Source organism: Artemia franciscana, chromosome 3 (genome assembly GCF_032884065.1).
Source record: "Artemia franciscana chromosome 3, ASM3288406v1, whole genome shotgun sequence".
Classification (NCBI taxonomy): Eukaryota; Metazoa; Arthropoda; class Branchiopoda; order Anostraca; family Artemiidae; genus Artemia; species Artemia franciscana.
The window spans coordinates 28,599,388-28,619,749 of NC_088865.1; the positions used below are offsets into that span (position 1 = coordinate 28,599,388).

A 20,362-nucleotide genomic window follows, 5' to 3' on the forward strand; every position below is an offset into this window, starting at 1 on the left:
TCCAAGCGTTTTTGTATTTCCGAGAAAACCAAACTGAGCACCCACGAATTCTGTCACATACTTTTCTCGATGCACTATCTAAGACACTACAGCCTTTAATTCTGGCATTTCCAACATGGTTCCACAAAAAAGTATTAAATTCTTCAAAGTTTCATGAATATCTTGTTAGAAGAGCTGGAGATATGAAAATAGAAATGGGAGTTCACTGCAATTAACCAGCAAACTTCCAAATAATGTAATGGAGCTATGCGTAATTAGGGCCATCTCGAACTTCAATGAATCTTACGCCAACCTCTGGTAGCTTCCAGGTGATAAAATTTTTTCCCAGCAAAAATAGCTGATGTAAAGTAAAAAAAAAAATACTTCTATCAACACATATTTCGGAGCTTTTAAAGTTGGACAGTAAGTTTTCTGAGCTTGGATGGCCATGGTTTCTTGTAACAGGCTGAAGTAGGTCTCATTCACTTTGCGATTATCATTAACAGTAAAATACTCAGCTAGAGTCCTTAGCTGCTAAATTTACTTTTTCTTACAAACAAAATGATGTGGAGGATTTGAAGTCTTGATGAGTTAGCTCAGTTCTTATACCAAACAGTTCTTAGACAGAAACGGTTTACGAATTCATATTGTTTTTTTCGAGTCAACTTGGGGTCTGATGTTGCATCCAAGCTTTTCCAAATCTCTTTGGGTGTACTGGAACAACATGATAACCTGTGGGAAAATAATTTACTTGCTGTCAGTAAATCACAAGGGTAAAAAAACTGCTGCAGAATATGTATTTTGGAAAGTTACATTACTACTCCTGAAATGCATTACTAGTCTTGGAGCCCTGTCATGCCACTGGAAAAAAAAAGACAGTGCTCGTATATTATCAGACCTGCACAACACCATGTTAAGGTAAAAATTTCGTGCTCCTTAATTAGACGATTCTCCAAAAGTAGTACCAATCATTTGCACTTTTCAATATGTTGAGATAAATATCTTTGAAGCAGCTCAACTTTTGTGTTGTTTGGTAGAAAGTAAATTCAGTGTTTATGCGAAAAATTGTTCGCATGGGTTTTAGATAGTCACCTTTCTGATTATGTCATTAAACTAAATACCAGACTTCACTGAACCTATTAAAAGTTTCTTACTTGTCCTCGTATGAAACTTGAAGCATACTTAAGCTTGTCCTAAAGTTACAGGCATTTGAGCTAGATGAAAATCTTCTTTGTAGTGTTTCCGTCTAATGTTTGTACGTATGCCACGATTTTCTATCGGTAATTGTAACTAATCCCTTACGTACATGATTTTTATATGGATTCTTTTTTTAATATCTTAACTAGCTATTTAATCCTGATACTTCACAAGTGAAAAGCACATACATGTCAGAAATGTGTTTTCAAACAGTTCGTGGTAACGAACTGTAGTAAGGAGCGACCCAGCTCAATAGAAACCAAAACTCTAAAAAATGGAATTTTGATACCAATAGCTACATCAAAAGAATCGAATTTTAATGCTGATTTTAAATATATAAGTTCCATCAAGTTTAGTCTTACGCACCAAAAGTTACGAGCCTGAGAAAATTTGTGTTATTTTAGAAAATAGGGGGAAACACCCCCTAAAAGTCATAGAATCTTAACAAAAATTACACCATCAGATTCAGCGTATCAGAGAACCCTACTGTAGAAGTTTCAAGCTCCTATCTACAAAAATGTGGAACTTTGTATTTTTTGCCAGAAGGCAGATCACGGATGCGTGTTTATTTGTTGTTTTTTTTTCTTTTTTCTTTTTCCCAGGGGTGATCGTATCGACCCATTTGTCCTAAAATGTTGCGAGAGGGCTCATTCTAACGGAAATGAAAAGTTCTAGTGCCCTTTTTAAGTGACCAAAAAAATTGGAGGGCACCTAGGCCCCCTCCCACGCTAATTATTTTCCCAAAGTCAACGGATCAAAATTCTGAGATAGCCATTTTATTCAGCGTAGTCGAAAAACCTTATAACTATGTCTTTGGGGACGACTTACTCCTCCACAGTCCCCGTGGGAGGGACTACAAGTTACAAACTTTAACCAGTGCTTACATATAGTAATGGTTATTGGGAAGTGTACAGGTGTTTTCAGGAGGATTTTTTGGTTGGGGGGAGGGTTTGAAAAGAGGGGGATATACTGGGGGAACTTTCCATCGAGGAATTTGAAATGGGGGAAGAAAATTTCCATGAAGGGAGCGCAGGATTTACTAGCATTATTTAAAAAAAAACAATGAAAAAATAAATATGAAAAAGTTTTTTTCAGCTGGAAGTAAGGAGCAGCATTAAAACTTAAAACGAACAGAAATTATTACCCATATGAGGGGCTCACCTCCTCCTAATACCTCGCTCTTTACGCTAAAGTATTTTTAGTAATGTCAACTATTTATTCTACGGCTTTTGTGATTCAGGGGTCATTCTTAATGAATTGGGCCAAAATTTAAGATTTAGTGTAAAGAGAGAGGTACTGACGAGGAGGCGGACCCTCTCATATGTGTAATAAAAACATGAGAATAAAAAATTCTTTACGTAAGCTAGTTTATAAGTTACGTATATCTTTTACTAATAAAAAGATTCGTAAAAAATTAAAAGTTCTAGTTGCCTTTGTTATTAACCAAAAAATTGGAGGGCAACTAGGCTTCCTCCTCCGCTCTTTTTTCTCAAAATCATTCGATCAAAATTATGAGAAAGCCATTTAGCCAAAAAAAAAAAAATGCAAATTTCGTTTTAATTATTTCTCTGCGGAGAGCCAAAATCAAAACATGCATTGATTCAAAAACGTTCAGAAATTAAATAAAAAAACAAGTTTTTTCAATTGAAAGTAAGGAGCGACATTAAAACTTAAAACGAACAGAAATTACTTCGTATATGAAAGGGGCTGCTTCCTCATCAACGCCCCGCTCTTTACGCTAAAGTTTTTTACTGTTTTAAAAAGAAGAGTTGAGAGAAAGAGTCAAACTATAGCGTAAAGAGCGGGGCGTTGATGAGGAAGCAGCCCCTTTTGTATACGAAGTAATTTCTGTTCGTTTTAAGTTTTAATGTCGCTCCTTACTTTCAGTTGAAAAAACTTGTTTTTTTTATTTAATCACCTTTCGAAGACGGGGTAAAATGCTGTGAAAATACGTTACTAATACCAATAACTTTTCAGGAGATTTTGCTCCAGAATTATTTCTTACATCATTCAATCCAGCTTTTGACAGACATTGACCAGGGGGACTAAATCGTATCTGTTCATGACTCTTGTTGGTGAGTGGGGATCTGCACTCATCAAAACAGGATTTTGGTGAAGCTTATACATCCAAACAGACTATCTTCGAATTTTTATCAACTCGACCTCATATCATAAATGTAGAACCACCTGAGAATTTTTAAAGCATCTTCCGATCTCCAAAGATCCTTGTTACCGTTAGAGGCACTTCGCTCTTAATACAAACATAGCGACTTCAATGAGAAAATTCTTCAAGCTTTATAAAAAGAATGTCGAAAAGATAAATCTTAATTGCTATAACCGGATTTCGTTGAATGCTCAGTTACATTCAGACAAAAAAAAATGAGTACTATTCCTGAAAGCTGTTTAGATTACAATTTGTTAACATCTAAACTACAAGCATTAAATAAGAGATCCTTGGATTTATGGATTTGAATTTTGTTATGAAATAATTACAGAAAACATGCCGCTGGTTTACATTCGAGCTAGGCCAAGATAAGGTTGTAAATGATTTATTTGTGCTCTTTTATGTGCGTTATGTTGCACTTCTCTTTTGATGTTTTTTTTTTCTGACAATGAATCTCCACACCGACTGAAGTTGTGTACAATACTCGGTTGTTTGTGGATCATTTGATCAAAATGTCAAAGAAAATTTAACGTTTCTTTGTTAAAACTTATTTTTGAGATATTTTCAGACTATAATAATTTTTTTCTAACAAAACTGGCCAAAAAGAATACTTGAAAAAAAATGTTCAGCTTTTTTTGAAAAATAAGAACTTAACGTCTAGTCATAAGATTGATGAGCAAATTAGCGTATAGGTGATTAACCTTAATGGGCCATGCAATCGTTACTGGAAAGACCGTATCAAAGCTTTGTTTAAGCAATAGAGAAACAACTGTGTCGAGTATAATTTTATACCCCAATATTCCTTGAAGGAAGAGGGACGGGGTCTTTTCTCTAGCCTTAAGTGGAGCTACTTAAAGTATCAAGGACAATGAAAATGAGACCTGATTGTTTTAATTGGCTCAGTGGAGACCTACACAACCATAAACATTTTACAAAAGTAAGAAAAATCGAGAATTCAATTTCTACTAAGAAAGATCTTCATATTCAGTTATATAGTTCTTCGTAATAAAGTGTGACAAATTTAACAGAAAGAAAAAAGAAACAAGTGGAAAATCAGCAATAAAGAAGCTATAGACATACGGCATCAAACATCTTTAGAAAGGGTAGCATTTCAATTTAAGGTAAAGTTGTATTTGTGAATAATTTGATTGTTAATGTTTGAATTTTGAAAGACGAAAAGCTTTGTCAAACCTAACTTATTATTTTACTTGTTTATTTTTGCTTTCATTGTTACAATATAGATGAAAATTCGGTATTGTCGGGAAAACTTCACAACTTCTATACAACCGAAAGAAAAATCTTAACTACTCGTGGTTTTCGAACATGAGCAAACCTGAGATGGATCTAGGGGATAAAAATGTTTGTATCTTTATTTTCTTGAGAGCTAAGAAAATCTAGTAGTTTTGAAGTCAAATTTGCATAAAAATAAGAAATTTGAATTTTATGAGTGTGGGAAAAAACCACAATGAGCTTAAAAAGAAAACTGTTATCATGTGTGACCTTGAATAATGAAAAACTATTGCGGTATAAAATAAGATAATATTCTCTTTGAAAATTTCCATTGCAAGCAGCATATTCAGACAAATTCGCAAGTTAAGTCAATGAAACAATCCATAAATTTAAATATATTACAATGATTATGGGGAAACTTCAGAGAGGAGAATAATACACGTGCTAAAACTAAAAAACACTTAAACGACTTAAAACTTAAACACTCAAACGAAAATGATACACACAAAAATGTTACAAAATTAAAGGTTTGAAAAAGGATAAACCACTCACCATAAACAACTTTTCAATATAGTCTTTTGAAACAGTTTCAATTCCTATTATTTTCATTATATCATCAAGGCGGTCCAACGTATCCAGGCCAGCATGTACATTATTTAGGTATACTTCAAGATCTTCGACCTGTTCATCAGTTAAAGTATCGATGGGGTCTGAGTTTGAATTCAGCACCTCAATGTCTGCAAGATTGTCTTGTTTTATTTCACTAGGAGTAGTGATTTCTTGCTTTGCGATAGTATGGGTACTTATTCGGCGATTTTTTTTATAAGGCGTGTTTGTAGGTTCATAAGAAGTGATTGCTATTCCCTCTTTTCTGACTATACCCGTATCAGCTTTCAGTCGTCTTCGAGGATGGCCATTGAGCGTAGATATTCTCCTTTTGCTAGAATGCCTATCAGGAATCGTATATTTGTAATCATTTCTGGGAGTTGATTTGCTTCTCAGGCGTTGCTTATCAGAGTCAATAACTGGTGCCTCGGTTGCTTCGAGCACTGCCTGAGCAATTAAAGCATTTACAGCTGAAAATCGAGCCATGGGATGCTGCAGTGGTGCAAAATATTTCCAACTGTTTCCATCCTCCTTAATAGTCACTGGTTCAACTGGTTTCTCATTTAGATATGGTCTATTGACTAAAAAGAAAGTTACAGTAAATAGAAAAAATAGAAAGCCAATAAGAGCTAAAGGAAGAAGGTTAAGTGGCCACACACGCATGCACACCCAGTACTGACTGTATGCTATGTCATTATATTTTTTACTTACACTTTTAACAGGGTTATTTATGAATCACACTTTCAACCAAGGACTGTGACAAAGAAAGCTGATTTGTAGAATTAATTAAGTGGAAATTTAAACAACCATAATATTTAACAGAATTTAAAAAAATCGGTAATTCCGTTTCTTAAGAAAATGACCTCCACATGAAGTTATGCATTTCTTATTGCTAGCGGGTGCTAGATTTATAAAAGAGAAATGTCGGAGAAATTTCAGCAGAAAATAATCTAAGAACACTAGACATCAAGTAACTTCAGAAAGTGTTGCTTCATTGTCCGATTTGATTATTATGTGGCAAAATTACACTTTTTTTGTGGGCCAGTTTAAAAGACATGGGAAGTGAAGCCTATATTAACAAACAGTTTTAGCAAAACCCCATGCTAACTTCTTTAGTTTCATAGCCTAAGTTATAAAAAGATCTTCTTGTAGTGTTTAACACCTGCATTAAAAAAAAAGTAATAAATCTTAAAAACTGAATTTTTCTGATGGTAGTAAAGAGGAATTTGAAGCTTAAAACGGAAAAAAATTACTGCTTTGTAGTTTATACAACATATAGATGCAAAACTGGCCCGAATAAATTGGCTCTCGATATTTCCCTGTGCTTTTAGAATTGTGATAAACTTGTGCTTTACTGAAAACTAAGCTTGCTTGAGTGTTTTTTTTTCAAGAATTGTAAACTTTATAATTAAATTTATTGATTTAATAGATAGTAAATGACTAGTGAGACCAGGGCCCGACCGATATATCGGCCGGCTGATATTATCGGGCCAATGTGGGAGCCAGTTTCACTATTGGATATCACGGAAAAATATCAGATATTGGCTGATGTTTATTTTCTTTCTGCATCTCCATCCAGAAGACGGAGCCGGATTTCCTCATATAATTTTTACTTGCCCAGCCCTTGGGGCAGAGCCATCAGCTACATCTGACTTGGGTGCAGAGCAGGGGTCTAATTTGCTATGAGGCAGGGGAGAACTGCCCTATCCAGACCCCAATTTGCCCTCTCCCAGCCGAAATTTATCTGGTCCACCAGAAATATTCTACGCATAAGTTGCAAGGCAGTAATAGTCCTTAACCACAAAAAAAGCTCAAGAAAAGATTGTCAAAACAATCACTTCATGAGCATGACCTGCCACCAAACAAGATTATAGACAATAATTCTTCGAGAATCCAAGCCATTACAGCTTCCATCCTATGTAAAGATAAAGCAGGCTTCCGGCCTGAGCAGTGGAAAATCAACCAGGTTTCAAATGTAAAACAGATGACTGAGCGATTCATCGAGTTCAACTAAGACATAAACCAAATTTCTAGTGACTTTTGGCAGGCCTTTGATCTAATCTAGTTTGAAAAGTAATTAAGGGCCTATAAATCTTTTTGTGCATATGATTTGTTTAGAAGGAAGTGTACTTTATGCTAAATATAAAGAATTTTAGTAGTCCTTGGCCATTACGAGATAGCCAGATCCCTAAATTAAGGGCTTATGAATCTTTTTGTATCTAAGATTTGCTTAGGATGAAGTGTATTTTATGGTAGGAATAAAGATATTTAGCAATCCTTAGCAATTACGAGATAGCCAGACCCCTAAAATAAGGGCCTATTAATCTTGTTGTACCATGGATATGTATAGAATCAAGTGTGTTCTATGATAAAAATAAGGATTTTCAGCAGTCCTTAGCCATTACGAGATAGGCCCCTAAATTAAGAACCTATAAATCTTTTTGTACTTATGATTTGTTTAGAATGAAGTGTATTTTATGGTAGATGTAGGGATTTTTAGTAGCTTTTAGCCATTACGAGATAACCAGACCTCTAAATTAAGGGTCTAAAAAACTTTTTTTGTACCTACGATATGTTTAGAATAAAGTGTATTTATAGTAGAAATAAAAAAAATAGCGGTCCTTAGCTATTACGAAATAGCCAAACCTCTAAAATTAAGGGCGTATAGATCTTTTTGTACCTGCGGTTTGTTTAGAATGAAGTTTGTTTTAGGGTAAAATAAATTTTTTAGCAGTCCTTAGCCATTACGAGATAGCTGGCAAGACCCCTAAATTAAGGACCTATAAATCTTTTTATACATGCGATTTGTTTAGAATGAAGTGTATCTTATGGTAGATATAAAGATTTTCAGCAGTGCTTAGCCATTAAGAGATAGCCAGACCCCTAAATTAATAATATTTTTATTAAAAAGATTTAATAATTTATAAATCCTTTTAAGAAAATTAATCCCATGTAACAGGCTGGTGCACGTCAAATGTAAGCGATTACCAATAACATTCTTGGATTTTAGCGTGCTCTCAAGTGGAATGGTTTAGAAACACTTAGTCGTTCTACACAGTAAGAACTGTGCAGAGAATTCTCCAAGCAAGGAAACAACTTCTCACGTAGTGGGTATTTCCCGAATAAAAATATTATGAATAGTTTGCTGGTCCAGAAAGTTAAGGCACTGTTCCATTGGTGGGGGGGATCTCTTTCGATTCCTAAAGCAGACAATAATCTTTGGGTTATAAAGGTTCCCTGAGGACAAATTTTGGAAGAAAATGAAATATCGAAGAAGAAAAAATCTCTTAAAGTATTATGTATCATCCCACGTGTGCACCGTAATCACGTAGCATCATACGTGTGCAATGCCATTACGTAACACTAATGTGTGTGCCACCAACACGTAACACCCACGTGTGTGCCACCCTCAGTTACAAACAAGGGTTCCCCCCAGGTACTGAAAAAACAAATCAAGTGAGATTACGTCGTTCTCATTTACGCGCCCCGGTGGAATTGACTGCTAGGGCTCCCGTTTGAATTGGTTTCTAGTGCTCGGTACTTTGAAGGTTCCCACTAGCGGGCCCTGGGTTTTTTTGTGGTCCTCGAAAGTTTTTTAAGTAATAAACATAGCAAACACATTCCCTTGAAGAAAACATTCCCTTATTACGTAACAAACGGGTGTATGGACCCAGTTGCGTGTAATATGGTTATGAGGGAATCACCGTTTAACTTCTGTGTTATTAATGGTGAAGAAGAAAAGATCAGCGGCTATATTTGTCTTTAAAACCACAGAGGGCATACTACTCCTAAGAAAGAGGTCCTGTTTTGCCTTGATACATATTGTGCTAAAATATGCCATGGCCTCCACTATGCCAAAAAACAAGCTCTCCTCATTCAACGTGTCCACAATGGAATATTTTCCTGGATGGTCCTCAAGTCCAGAGCTTTTCACTTCATTTGATCAAACAAAGTTTTGGTTTTCTATATGGAAAGAAAACTACCGGGCATTTGAATGACATACAGTTTCCGAAATTCTTGCTCAGCATCGTAAAGATCTTATTAATAACTATTCTGCCCGTGCAAAACAAGGTCAAAATATGGTATTTAAATTCCTCTTCTCGTTAGCCCCTCCTTCTTCGCCACTGTTCTCAGCTGGAAGTCCAGTAGCTGAATGGTATGTATATTATGAGTCCAAGTTTTCTGCCGCTAATCGCCTCATATAGCAATCTTATGAAGTAGCGCTGAATCAGTTTCTGGATGCTCAGCCTGATGAAGATTTTGTGGTCAGTACCCGTTTTATTGAAGATGTCATCCAAAAATTAAAATAGAAACGTTCGCCTAGTATTGATCAATTCAGTGCGATTCATACGAAACACAGGGGAAAACTTCTTACGGCTCAACTGGTGCCGATGATTTTCATGAAGAGTATCGTTCCTTCTTCTTTTTGAATTGAATATCTGACTCCAATCTCTAAGAAAGGGAAACCTGAATTTCAGTCTACATCTTTCCGCCCTACTACTGTAGCTACATCCCTTTGCAAGCTCTTTGAGCTACTATTTATTAGGGAACTTGAAAAAATCGGCAACAACCCCTCCACACCAGTTTGGATTTAAGTGAGGTATCGGATGTGCTGACGCTTTAACCACTGTTACAAATCCCTTGATTTGATGCGGAATCGTCTGGATAAAGCCTTATTTTGGGGGTACGATGTCAGACCTGTATTTGACTTTCTTATCCATGCAGCGATGCTTCCGAAAGCTGGTAAACGCGGATTGAATCTGGCCATTATTCGTTCTCTCTAGGATTTATACTCAAGATTACGTATCCGCCTGAAGCTACCCCCAGAAAAAGGAATGCCCCCGATTCTGCGGAGACAACTTATTTAAGTCAAGAAAGAGGCCCGTAAAGCAGCTGTCACCTCTCCCAACCTATTTAAGAACTATGTACTGGAAGCATGAATTTTGTGTCCACCTTGGCTGATTTTGTCTTCTGTAAACCTTTTCTTAGTATGCTGTTCTGACGACGTCCTAAACCGTAGTCAAACTCTTCAGAGCCTCACCGAAATTTTTGGAATTCTTAAAGCGGAATATCAGAAAGTTGGGCTGCAATTCAACTCCTCTAATTCTTACATTGTCCCGTTTAACTGGAAAACAGATTCATCTGCCCCTTCCATCACGCTTGGATCTAGCTCTGTTCAACCTATAGGACATCTTATATATCTAGGTCTACCCATTACTTCTTCTATCTGACACACTTGAAAACTTCTTCTTGAACAAATCAGACGTATAATCCCAGCAGCTTATGCTTCCATTTTATCTTGTAAACTTCAATTCAACCGACCTCTTCTAGCACGTCTATATAATGACGTTTCCCTTCCTATATCCTCTACACCGCACCCTTATGGAAATTCCTAATTAAAACTGACAAGAGTAAAATCCGATCCATGTTCTTTCGTTTGTCAAGTATCTTCTTCATTAGCCTCCATGGTATAGAAATGCACTCGCTATTGCAAAATTCAAGGTTGTTGATCCAGAGGTTGCCGTCACCATGCGGATTGCAAAACATAGGAAATTTAAATGAATGGTCCCACGTTTTTAAGCAGTGATGTATTTTCTTTCGCGTTATTTCAGTGTTTTTTTTCCAGTCTGTATTGTTTTTGTTTTTATCCCATGTTCCGTCTTGTAGTGTGTTTGATGTGACAGGTTTTTCAATAAATTTAATTTAATTCTTGTAAGATTGTTTAACGTTGTTATTTTGCAGCATATATAGTATGTCGCGCTGTTTTGAAGATTTTTTTCGCACATATATTATGTAAATTAGATGATACTATCATCGTTTTGCAAATAATCTCCTTCGTCTCCCAATTTGGACCCAAAGTTAGTTTGTGTTTACTCGTTAGAATATAACCGCTCTGTGTTTTGCCGTTTCAACAAGTATTTTGAATTTTAATGCTTAAACTGTCACGCGGCTGGAGCCATATCCTGCAGTGGTAAGATAATGGCCACATTAGAAAGTAAATGTTTGTGTTTATGCTCGTTTGCTTAGAAGTCTTTTTTTTATATTCTAGTTTCTTTCGTATATTTACTTGTGCTGCATTTTGTGAAGTGTTTAATTGTTGCCTTTAATGTTTTAATATTTTGTTTTCTTTTACTGCTTCGTCTTCTTGCTTTCGTATGACGGGTTTTCCAATAAATAAACACGCAGCTGTGATATGTCTTCTGGCGAAAATAGCAAAATTCCAAGTTTTTGCAGAGAGGAGCAAGAAACTTCTAAAGTTGGGTTTTCTGGTACGCTGAATATGATGGCGTAATTTTCATTAAGATTTCTTGAATTTTAGTGGGTGTTCCCCCTTATTTCAAAAACCAGGCAAATTTTCGCTCGCTAGTCCATCATTTCTAAAGTCAATGTCACATATACAGCGGCCATCATCAGCAGATATCTGCTGATGACGGCAATTGCATATGTGACCGAAATATCCAGAGACTATTTTATTGTATTTCACTGTCTAATAAAAGGATTGTCCCTATTGAATGGTTAATTATAAGCAGGGGACAGCCGATAATGGCAAACAGCTTTTTGTCAGAGCGCCCTTCCTTAAGCATGAATCAGCCTAAAAGCTTTTCAAGGGCCCAAAAACTTAAATCAATGGCTCTGAAAAAAGAAATTCCTCGCTGAAGAGGAGCGTACCTTCTGTACTGGTAGTAGTGTTTTTTCTATAGTCAATGTCCGTTACAGGAACAGCAGCATCTTCGGCAGTGAACTTTATGGGCCTGAATAATATTTCATTAACATTTTTTTCCTTCATTGCGTCGATCTCTGTTATTTGGAATGTGTTTACTGAACTGCTTTCAGTTTTTAAGGAGCTCTCAGGACTATTACCATCTAGGGTGAGAGACGGCTGTAGAAGATTGGAACGTCCCTTTGGCTTAGTAGTAACTCCATGAAAAGTAGACGCAACGCTTGAAGAATGTGACGCTGCAGTGGATAGTGTAGTCTGAATAGGGAATATCTTGATGTCGTAATCTGAATAGAAGGTAGTGTATTCGTCCTGGAGCAAGACCCCTGGAATACGAACAGTGGCAAAAGATTAAAATTGACTCGTTCAAAATTATGCAGAAAAATAGCACTTACAAACAAAACTATACGAGCCTAAATGTAATTTTTTTTTAGAAAAAGAAGCAAGTTTTTTTTCAGCTGAAAGTAAGGAGTGACATTAAAATTTAAAACGAAAGGAAATTATTCCGTATATGAAAGAGACTGTCCCCTCCTCACCGTCCCGCTCTTTACGCTAAAATTTGACTCTTTGTAACAGCTCTACTTTTTTAAACAATAAAAAACTTTAGCGTAAAGAAAGGACGTCGAGGAGGGGACAGCCCCTTTCATATACGGCATAATTTCTAATTGTTTTAAGTTTTAATGTCGTTGCTTACTTTCGGTTGAAAAAACTTGTTTTTTTTTTATTTAATTTCTGAACATTTTTGAATTAATGTATGTTTTGATTTTTAAAACAACACATGAATAATTAAAACGAAATTTGCATATTAATTTTTTTTGCTAAATTCCTTTCTTATAGTTTTGTTTGGATGATTTCGATAAAAAAAGGGGTGGGGTATGAGGCCTAGTTGCCCTTCAATTTTTGGTTACTTAAAAAGGCAGCTAGAACTTTTATTTTTTTACGAACGTTTTTATTAGTAATAAATAAGCGTAACTTTTGAATTAACTTACGTAGCAAACTTCTATATTCGTATATTTTTATTACATATATGAGAGGGTTCGCCCTCTTCGCCAATACCTCGCTCTTTACATTAAAGTTTGAATTTTGTCCTAATTCTTTAAGAATAACCCCTGAATCACAAAGGCCGTAGAATAAATAGTTGAAATTCCTAAAAACACTTTAGCGTAAAGAGCGAGGTATTGAGGAGGAGACGAACGCCCTTATATTCGTAATAGTTTCTGTTCGTTGTAAGTTTTAATGCTGCTCCTTACTTCCAGGTGAAAAACTTTTTTTTTGTTATTGTTTTTTTTAAATAATACTAGAAATTATTTTCATGGAATTATTTTCACGTGATCTTCATGGAAATTCTTTTCCCTCATGATAAATTCCTCCATAGAAAGATCCTCCCACGTAACTCCCTCACCCCGAACCCCCTCCCCAACGTGGAAGTCCCCCTAAATATGTCTCTACACTTCCCAATAACCATTATTAATAACCAGGTCGGCTTGGCTAAGTGGTTGGCGCGCTGGTGTGGGAATTCTTTGTCCAAGGGGCACGGGTTCAATCCCAGTTGTGACCAGTTATTTAGTTTGGGACGGGGATCAGTGGCTTGACTCTGTAAGCTCAGCCAGAGTCATCTGCTCCCAGGTTTCATACAAAATTTCGAGGAGCCGGCTTTTAGACGCTGAGCATGCAAGTACGAGCTTGAGCTTGCAACTCTCCAGTGTCCGTGAGCTTCCCAAACAGCCCGTTGTATCGATGTGCGACAATGTGGACTTCAGGAATACCCACTGGAAGATAATTCAGCAATGAAAGAAACAATTTTTCCGCGAAGGATTTGACTGTTTCAAACCTAGCAGGCCGATATGACCTTATCTTGGATATTAGGTCAATGATGTGTACTGTAGCTGATGTTGTTTCTTTGGATTTCAAAGCGGCAGGCCAAGCTGAAAGTCCTCCTTTTTTTCTTAGCCAGTTCAACAGCACAGCTTTGTTCCCCGCCCTCATTTTTCAGCCAGAGTATGTCTTGGTTGATTGTTGCGGAAGATGTTCAAAAATGGATGGAGGGAAAGGAACAATCTCTTTTGTGAGGATCTTTACAACGGCTTTCTCCTTTTCTTCGCCGTAGCTCAACTGAGCAGTAATGATTCTCTTTAAGGCTGTTACTTTAGAGCTCAGAGATCGGTTTTAAGGACACCTTTCACTTTCTGAGTTTTTCTCTCTGAAGGGAAAGTTCGGAGTACGACCATTTTCACATCGTCTTTCTTGTTGCACAGAAAGTCCTCAACCACCTCTTTTCCTTTTGTGGCTACGCAAGTAATATCAGAAACAATCTTCTCATCGTCCGCAACTTCTGACGTCACAATATTCTCTAGGTCGAAGTCCACTCTGCTGAACGGATTGCCACATGTAGTGAAAATGTCTCGAACTCTATCTCGTGAAAGTTGTGATCGCGTCGTCGTCGACTGATTTTCTTCGTGATATTTCAATGTCTCTGTGGATACGTTGACTACTTGCAGGAAACCATTGCTGATGACAGCGGAAATCGGTAAGGTAAGAATCCAAGTTTCAGTCTGTATCTCATCCATTTGTTCTCCTATTATTCCGGGCGTCGTCTTTGCATTCTTGTTCACTGTACATTCCAGTATCTGATCGGAACAGGTGGCCGTAAACCTGTTGTGCGTTCTCTTCACTGCGAAGTATTCTTTCATGAGTCTTCTGTGTACAACAGGAAAGGTTTGTGGTAAGCTTCGCTTGTCATATAGGTACTGTATGAGACATCCTGTATGCTGAGGATGGTCAGCCACCACCAGGTATGGCAACATCCGAGCAGTTGCTGTCAAATGAGACTCCCAGTCACAGTTTCGTTCAGCATGATTGAATTGCATCGCTATTTCAAGTATTTCCAAGAACTACCGCCAGAAGGCAAACGTGGGTGACGTATTTCGAAGGGTTTAGAAGGCATTCATTATGGGAGCAAAAGTGATTAAGGTATCGCTTGCCTTCTGAAGTGCAATTCGCGCGTTAGCACCGTTTTCCAATGAAGTCCTGAATAACTCAATGGCACCACTCAGCTGGTCCAGACGGGATAAGTCTTCTTGTGCTTCGGAGTAATACTCTTTCAAGGACTCCCAGTAGAGGGCTAGCAAAACCTCGTACAGTATGCAGTAGGCATTGATATCTTGGTAGTAGCCTATCCCTTGAAATACATTTTCGCAAGTACCCGGTAGCAGTAGCTTTGCCTGCACTATAATCTCTTTGAGTCCGGAGCTGTCCATTATCTTACCAACTGCCTTGAGTTAGTTGAGCAGGTGGTGGAAGCCTCCCATCCGTAGGATTACGTTTTTGAAGTCATCTGGGTATTTACTTTTCACTCCCTGTGCTAGCTGATAAATTTAGAGATCTTGCGTGACCACCGTATCGTCACATCCGACTGCTTTACTTATCGCCGTGAACGTTCGCAGAGATTTTTCAACTGTTGCATGGTTGTTTGGTGCTCCATGAAGGAAAAGCAAGATATTAGATTAAATATTGACAAATCAATTTCAAATCACAGATGTTCCATTTGACAAGCATTTTCACTAGAACTGGAAGTTCCAATAATAAATCTGATTGATCAATGAAACGTGCCTTTTTATCATTCCTTATAAATCTATATTAGTCAGTATCACCTAGTTTCTTGTGATATTTAATTTTGTAAATTACTTTCATTAAGTATCTTACTTCTCCAAAAAAAAAATTTACGCTCATTTTTCCAGCCAGCTTTACAACACCAAAAGTGCTTTTAAAAATTCTATTTCTTTAAAAATTATTTTTTGATCTTCCAAATTTGTGTCATATTCTTCATTATCATCCATCAGCAAATCAGTATTTGCGTCAGAATCACATTCTGAATCAACCTGAAATAACTGGTTTTTCTTATCTTGGCTTACCTGACTCATTTTTCTTTTTCATCTTCTGCTGATCAATTTCTTCTGCTTAGCTTAACAATCAACTTCCCGCTAGGTAGCAGGTTACTAAACAAAATTCATATTATCGGGTACACTCGCTAAAAAAGATGCAGACCCCCCAGATATAATAACTTAAACATTTTTTCTTAGTTCAATGTGTTCGGAATTAAACGGGCTTTCTTTTTTAATAAGAAAAAAAATACTTTATCTTGAAAAAATTTCGAGTTTTTAGCTTTTCTGTTAGAAATTTGTTGACAAAAATCTGACTTTTTTAAAACTGCAGTAAAAAGTGTACTATTTTTAATTTTTTTTTTACAAACAAAAATTATATTCGTGTAGCCCCAAGTCTCTTCTTTCTATTTATGTAAGAGTACGCTGGATTTGACCAATCTTATCTCTAAAAAAAAATTAGAATCATCGAACCCTATTTTAGGCCAAATTTGGTGTTTTTGGCCTATATCTCAGAGACACCCCAACGGCGAACATGCACCCTACGATATTCGTTTTCAGCATGGTCGACTACATTTTTGTACCTTCCGGCATGGGTACTAATCGAAATAAGCGAGATACAGAATCTGGCGCTCTGACTAACACGACTACGCTTATCAAAAAGGTTGTGGTAAAAAACTGTAAGTAAGGAGCAGCTTGGGTCAATATTAACCAAAACTCTAAAAATCAGGATTTTTTTTTATCAATTAATGCATCAAACGAATTTGCGTTCCTTGTTGATTCTACATTCATAAAATTTAGTTTACCCATAAAAAGCTACGAGCCAAAAACATTTACCTGATTTTCAAAAAGGGGGGGGGGAACACCCTAAAAAGGGAGGCGATTGAATTAAAATTACACCATTCGATTTAGCATATTACAAAAACCCATTTAAGAAGCTTTAAAATCTTATCTACAAAAACATGGAATTTGCATTTATTTTTTTCCCAAAAGAAAGATCATGAATGCGTTTTTTTTGTTTTGTTTTCAGAGGTGATCGTACCGGACCGATAGTCCTGGAAAATCGGTTAAGGACTCGTTTGAAACGAAATTTTTAGTTCTAGTGCCCTTTTCAAACAACTGCTGCCAATCTGTGACACAAAACTACAATTTTGCCACAAAGTGGACCGAATTAATATGGATTAAAAATCAAGAGATAGCCGATCGATTTGAAAAAAAAAAAACAACTGTACATTCAACTCCCCAGGTTTAGAGAAACTGATTCTGTATGGAAGCGCATTCGTTCCTGAAAAGTCACGACGCCCATCATTAAAGACAAACAGTTAATAGAATATTCATCTCAATGTTTGATTTAACTGAGCTGATTCACTTGATTTTCCGCGAAATTACCTTTAGTGATGCATAATTGCTAATCAGCTACTATGAAAGACAAGCGATGGGTCATTGTGCAGGAAGAGAGAGGGGTCAGATGCTTAAACAGCAATATTAATGCCCAAATTGTCGAACTTTTCATAAGACTTCATATAAATACAGAAAAGGGTGTGGTGGGGGCTAGAATTAATCTCTCATCTCCCTTCATTTAGACCAACTCTGAATAAGAGTTCTGTATGTTTATAGCTCTTTTTTTTTTTGTAGAAAAATGTTTCTGACATTGATTTTAAAGCTTCATTTCACTATATTGAACTCTTTCATATTTCATAGAATTACATACATGGATGTAAGTACTCATCAGCTATTAAAAAGGGGCGCGGTTATTTTGTAGGCGGGAGGACAGCCATCATCAAAGAGGGCACTTTACAGTCCAAATATCAAAACTCTCATCGAGTCATCAGATAAATATATAATAACATTTTTCGGAAAGGGTGTGGTGGGGGTAACTGACATCTAATGCCCCTTGATTACAGGAAATATTTTGGTATAAATCTTTATTATTTGTGCTAAAGGGAAGAGGGATAATTACCCCTCCCTAGACACAGATATAGATGTAGAAAGTGCAGGGTGATCGTAAGCCTGGACAGGAAGTTTTTTAGGGTTGTGGCAAGTGCTACCAGGAGCTTTGTCTTCAGCGATTTTAGATAGTACCATTTTCCTTTTCATAGTTATATACAATATTTAAATGCATTTTAAAAATGCGTATACAACGTATTTAAACATCAGAGAAAACCCTAATGTGGAGGTCTCAATAGCTTCAGCAACGTAGCATATCAGAAGTCACCAAGAAGTTCCATCCATATGAACAATAATCCCCTTCTCCGCTTACCCAAAATTCTATAGTAGAATATATTCAATAAGATTACTGTTCATCAAAGATTTTGACTTAATATTCAAAAATTGTCCGTAATTTTAATTACAATTCAATATTTTGTTTCTTAAACAAATAAAATGAAAAAGCAGGGAGCAAACAATGAACTTATTTTTATTTATATATACAATTTAACAGCAACAAATCAAAAATTATGGGGCCAGCCCCCTACATCAAATCTTGATTAGACTTGGGTGTGATTTGAAAAATGATCAGGAATTAAATTTTAAAAAAAGTTTTTCAATCGAAAATAAGGACCAACATTAAAACTTTAAACGAACAGAAATCATCAAGTATATGAGGGAACCTGCCCCCTCATAGTGTCATTGGTCTTTACGCTATAGCTTGACTTTTTGTCCCAATTCCTTAAGGCTGGACGGACTCGCAAAGAATCTTCCTATACCTCCCATGTTAAACATTTGGAGTTTGCCTGACGTTCCTGAATTAGTAATTTTGGCGGTTTTTATGTCAATAGAAGTAAAAAAATCTGGTGAATATTTTGGCATAATCAAATCTTAAAGCCGACAATTATTTTTTTTATAATTCCAAAATAATTATAAAACCTGTTTCGGGTTTGCATTCTAGATTGCTATGCTTGACATTGTTGTTGTGGGGTATCAAAAAATAGAGCAAAAAATTTTCTATTCATCAATAAGAAGCTTTTTTCCATAATATATACCTCCTGGCTGCAGTCCTTTCAAATACTTTACATATTTGTGTTCCGAAATCAAAATTTCCCCTCAAAAGGTTAGATTGAGCTGTAATCGTCTAAGAATGCAAAAATTACACCAAGGGGCTAACCACTCGGATTGTTCAGGAGCGATTCAGTCAAGCATTATTTAGTTCTAACCTGTTTAAACAGAGTCTAGAGAAGAAGTAAGGTGCAGACACCAAACTGCCGGTTAATGAATATATAAGAAAATTGTATTGTATAAATAATTAAGGATAAGCTGCGTCTAATCCTAGAGATAAATTGAACACAGCACAAGGGCCGAATAAGAAGCAATGGTTTTATTTTAAAAAGATTATTCTATCTTTTTGGTTTAATTAAAATAAATTCAGGACAAATTTATGTATTGTAGTATAAGTATAATTTTGCATAATCTTCGTACTGAAATAAGAATTAAAAATATATAAAACAAGCTAATTAATAACTAATGAATGAAACAAAATAACTAATGAACGAAACAAAATGTCCCCAGAATATTTAAATTTGTTATAGCAAAACCCGAGTCTTGCTGTAGAACTACCAAAGCAAACTACAAAAGCAGTCAATGACCAGTCTCAAGTCCAAGGCCTTTCCAAGAAACAATCCCACCCATTGGTAAATAAACCCCAATAAAAATTACCCATACTAAAGCAGTCAAATGACCAGTCTCAAGTCCAAGGCCTTTCCAAGAAACAATTCAACCCTTTAGTAAGTGAACCCCGATAAAAATGGTCAAAACCCTAATAAAGTTCTTATATAGTTCTTGTTATTGACCACAGTAACATGGAAAAAAAAAAGAAATATACGAGGGATCCATTTGCCAAATGTGCAGGCCCATCGTGAAAAGTTGAAATTAAATTATCGGGCTAGAGGCAGACCGCGTTTACCAAAATATATGTTAGAAGACTTAACGGATGCTTCGGTTCACGACGAATCAAGTTCCGAAGGAATTGGAACAAATTCCCCTTTTGTGTTGAAAGTTATCACTTCTGGAAGAAATTTGGGGTCAGACCTTCTAAAAGGCTCACGCTGGATTGTGGATCTGCCTTACCTTTTTGAGAATTATGAAAAGCTCGTGATTCGCCACATGTAAGTTTTTTCTTTGTCTTTCATTTTACGTCATTGATTTACTGCTATCAAAATTATTAGGATGGGGAATTATTCTGGGTTGCAATTAATACAACTTGTACCTTATTAATTCTTGATAATTGTCTTTTCTGCTATAGAGAAAGAATGTTTGATAACTTTTAAAGATATTTTCATCCCAAAACAGAAAGTTAAGAAAGTAACACCATCAGATTCAGCGTATCACAGAACCTTATTGTACAAGTTTCAAGCTCCTATCTACAAGAATGTAGAATTTTGTATATTTTGCCAAAACACAAATCCCAGATGCGTGTTTATTTATTTAATTCTTTTTTCCAAGGGTGATTGTACCGACCCAGTGGTCTTAAAATTTTGCGAGAGGGCTCATTCAAATGGAAATGAAAAGTTCTAGCGCCATCAAAATCCTGATATAGCCATTTTATTCAGCATAGTTGAAAAACCTTATAACTATGTCTTTCAGGACGACTTACTC

At 36.2% G+C, this 20,362-nt stretch overlaps 1 protein-coding gene across 2 annotated transcripts in view; it reads right to left on the reverse strand.

Annotated features, from left to right (window-relative positions):
- The window catches only part of LOC136025119 (uncharacterized), a 47,034-nt gene that overhangs the window by 17,684 nt on the left and 8,988 nt on the right, over positions 1–20,362 (reverse strand). For both annotated transcript variants that reach the window (XM_065700858.1, XM_065700857.1), the window contains exons 2-3: positions 11,846–12,220; positions 5,123–5,757 (exon numbers count right to left, since the gene is read on the reverse strand). In XM_065700858.1, the coding sequence (XP_065556930.1) occupies positions 5,123–5,757; positions 11,846–12,220 (1,010 nt within the window). The remainder of the gene's footprint in view (positions 1–5,122; positions 5,758–11,845; positions 12,221–20,362) is intronic.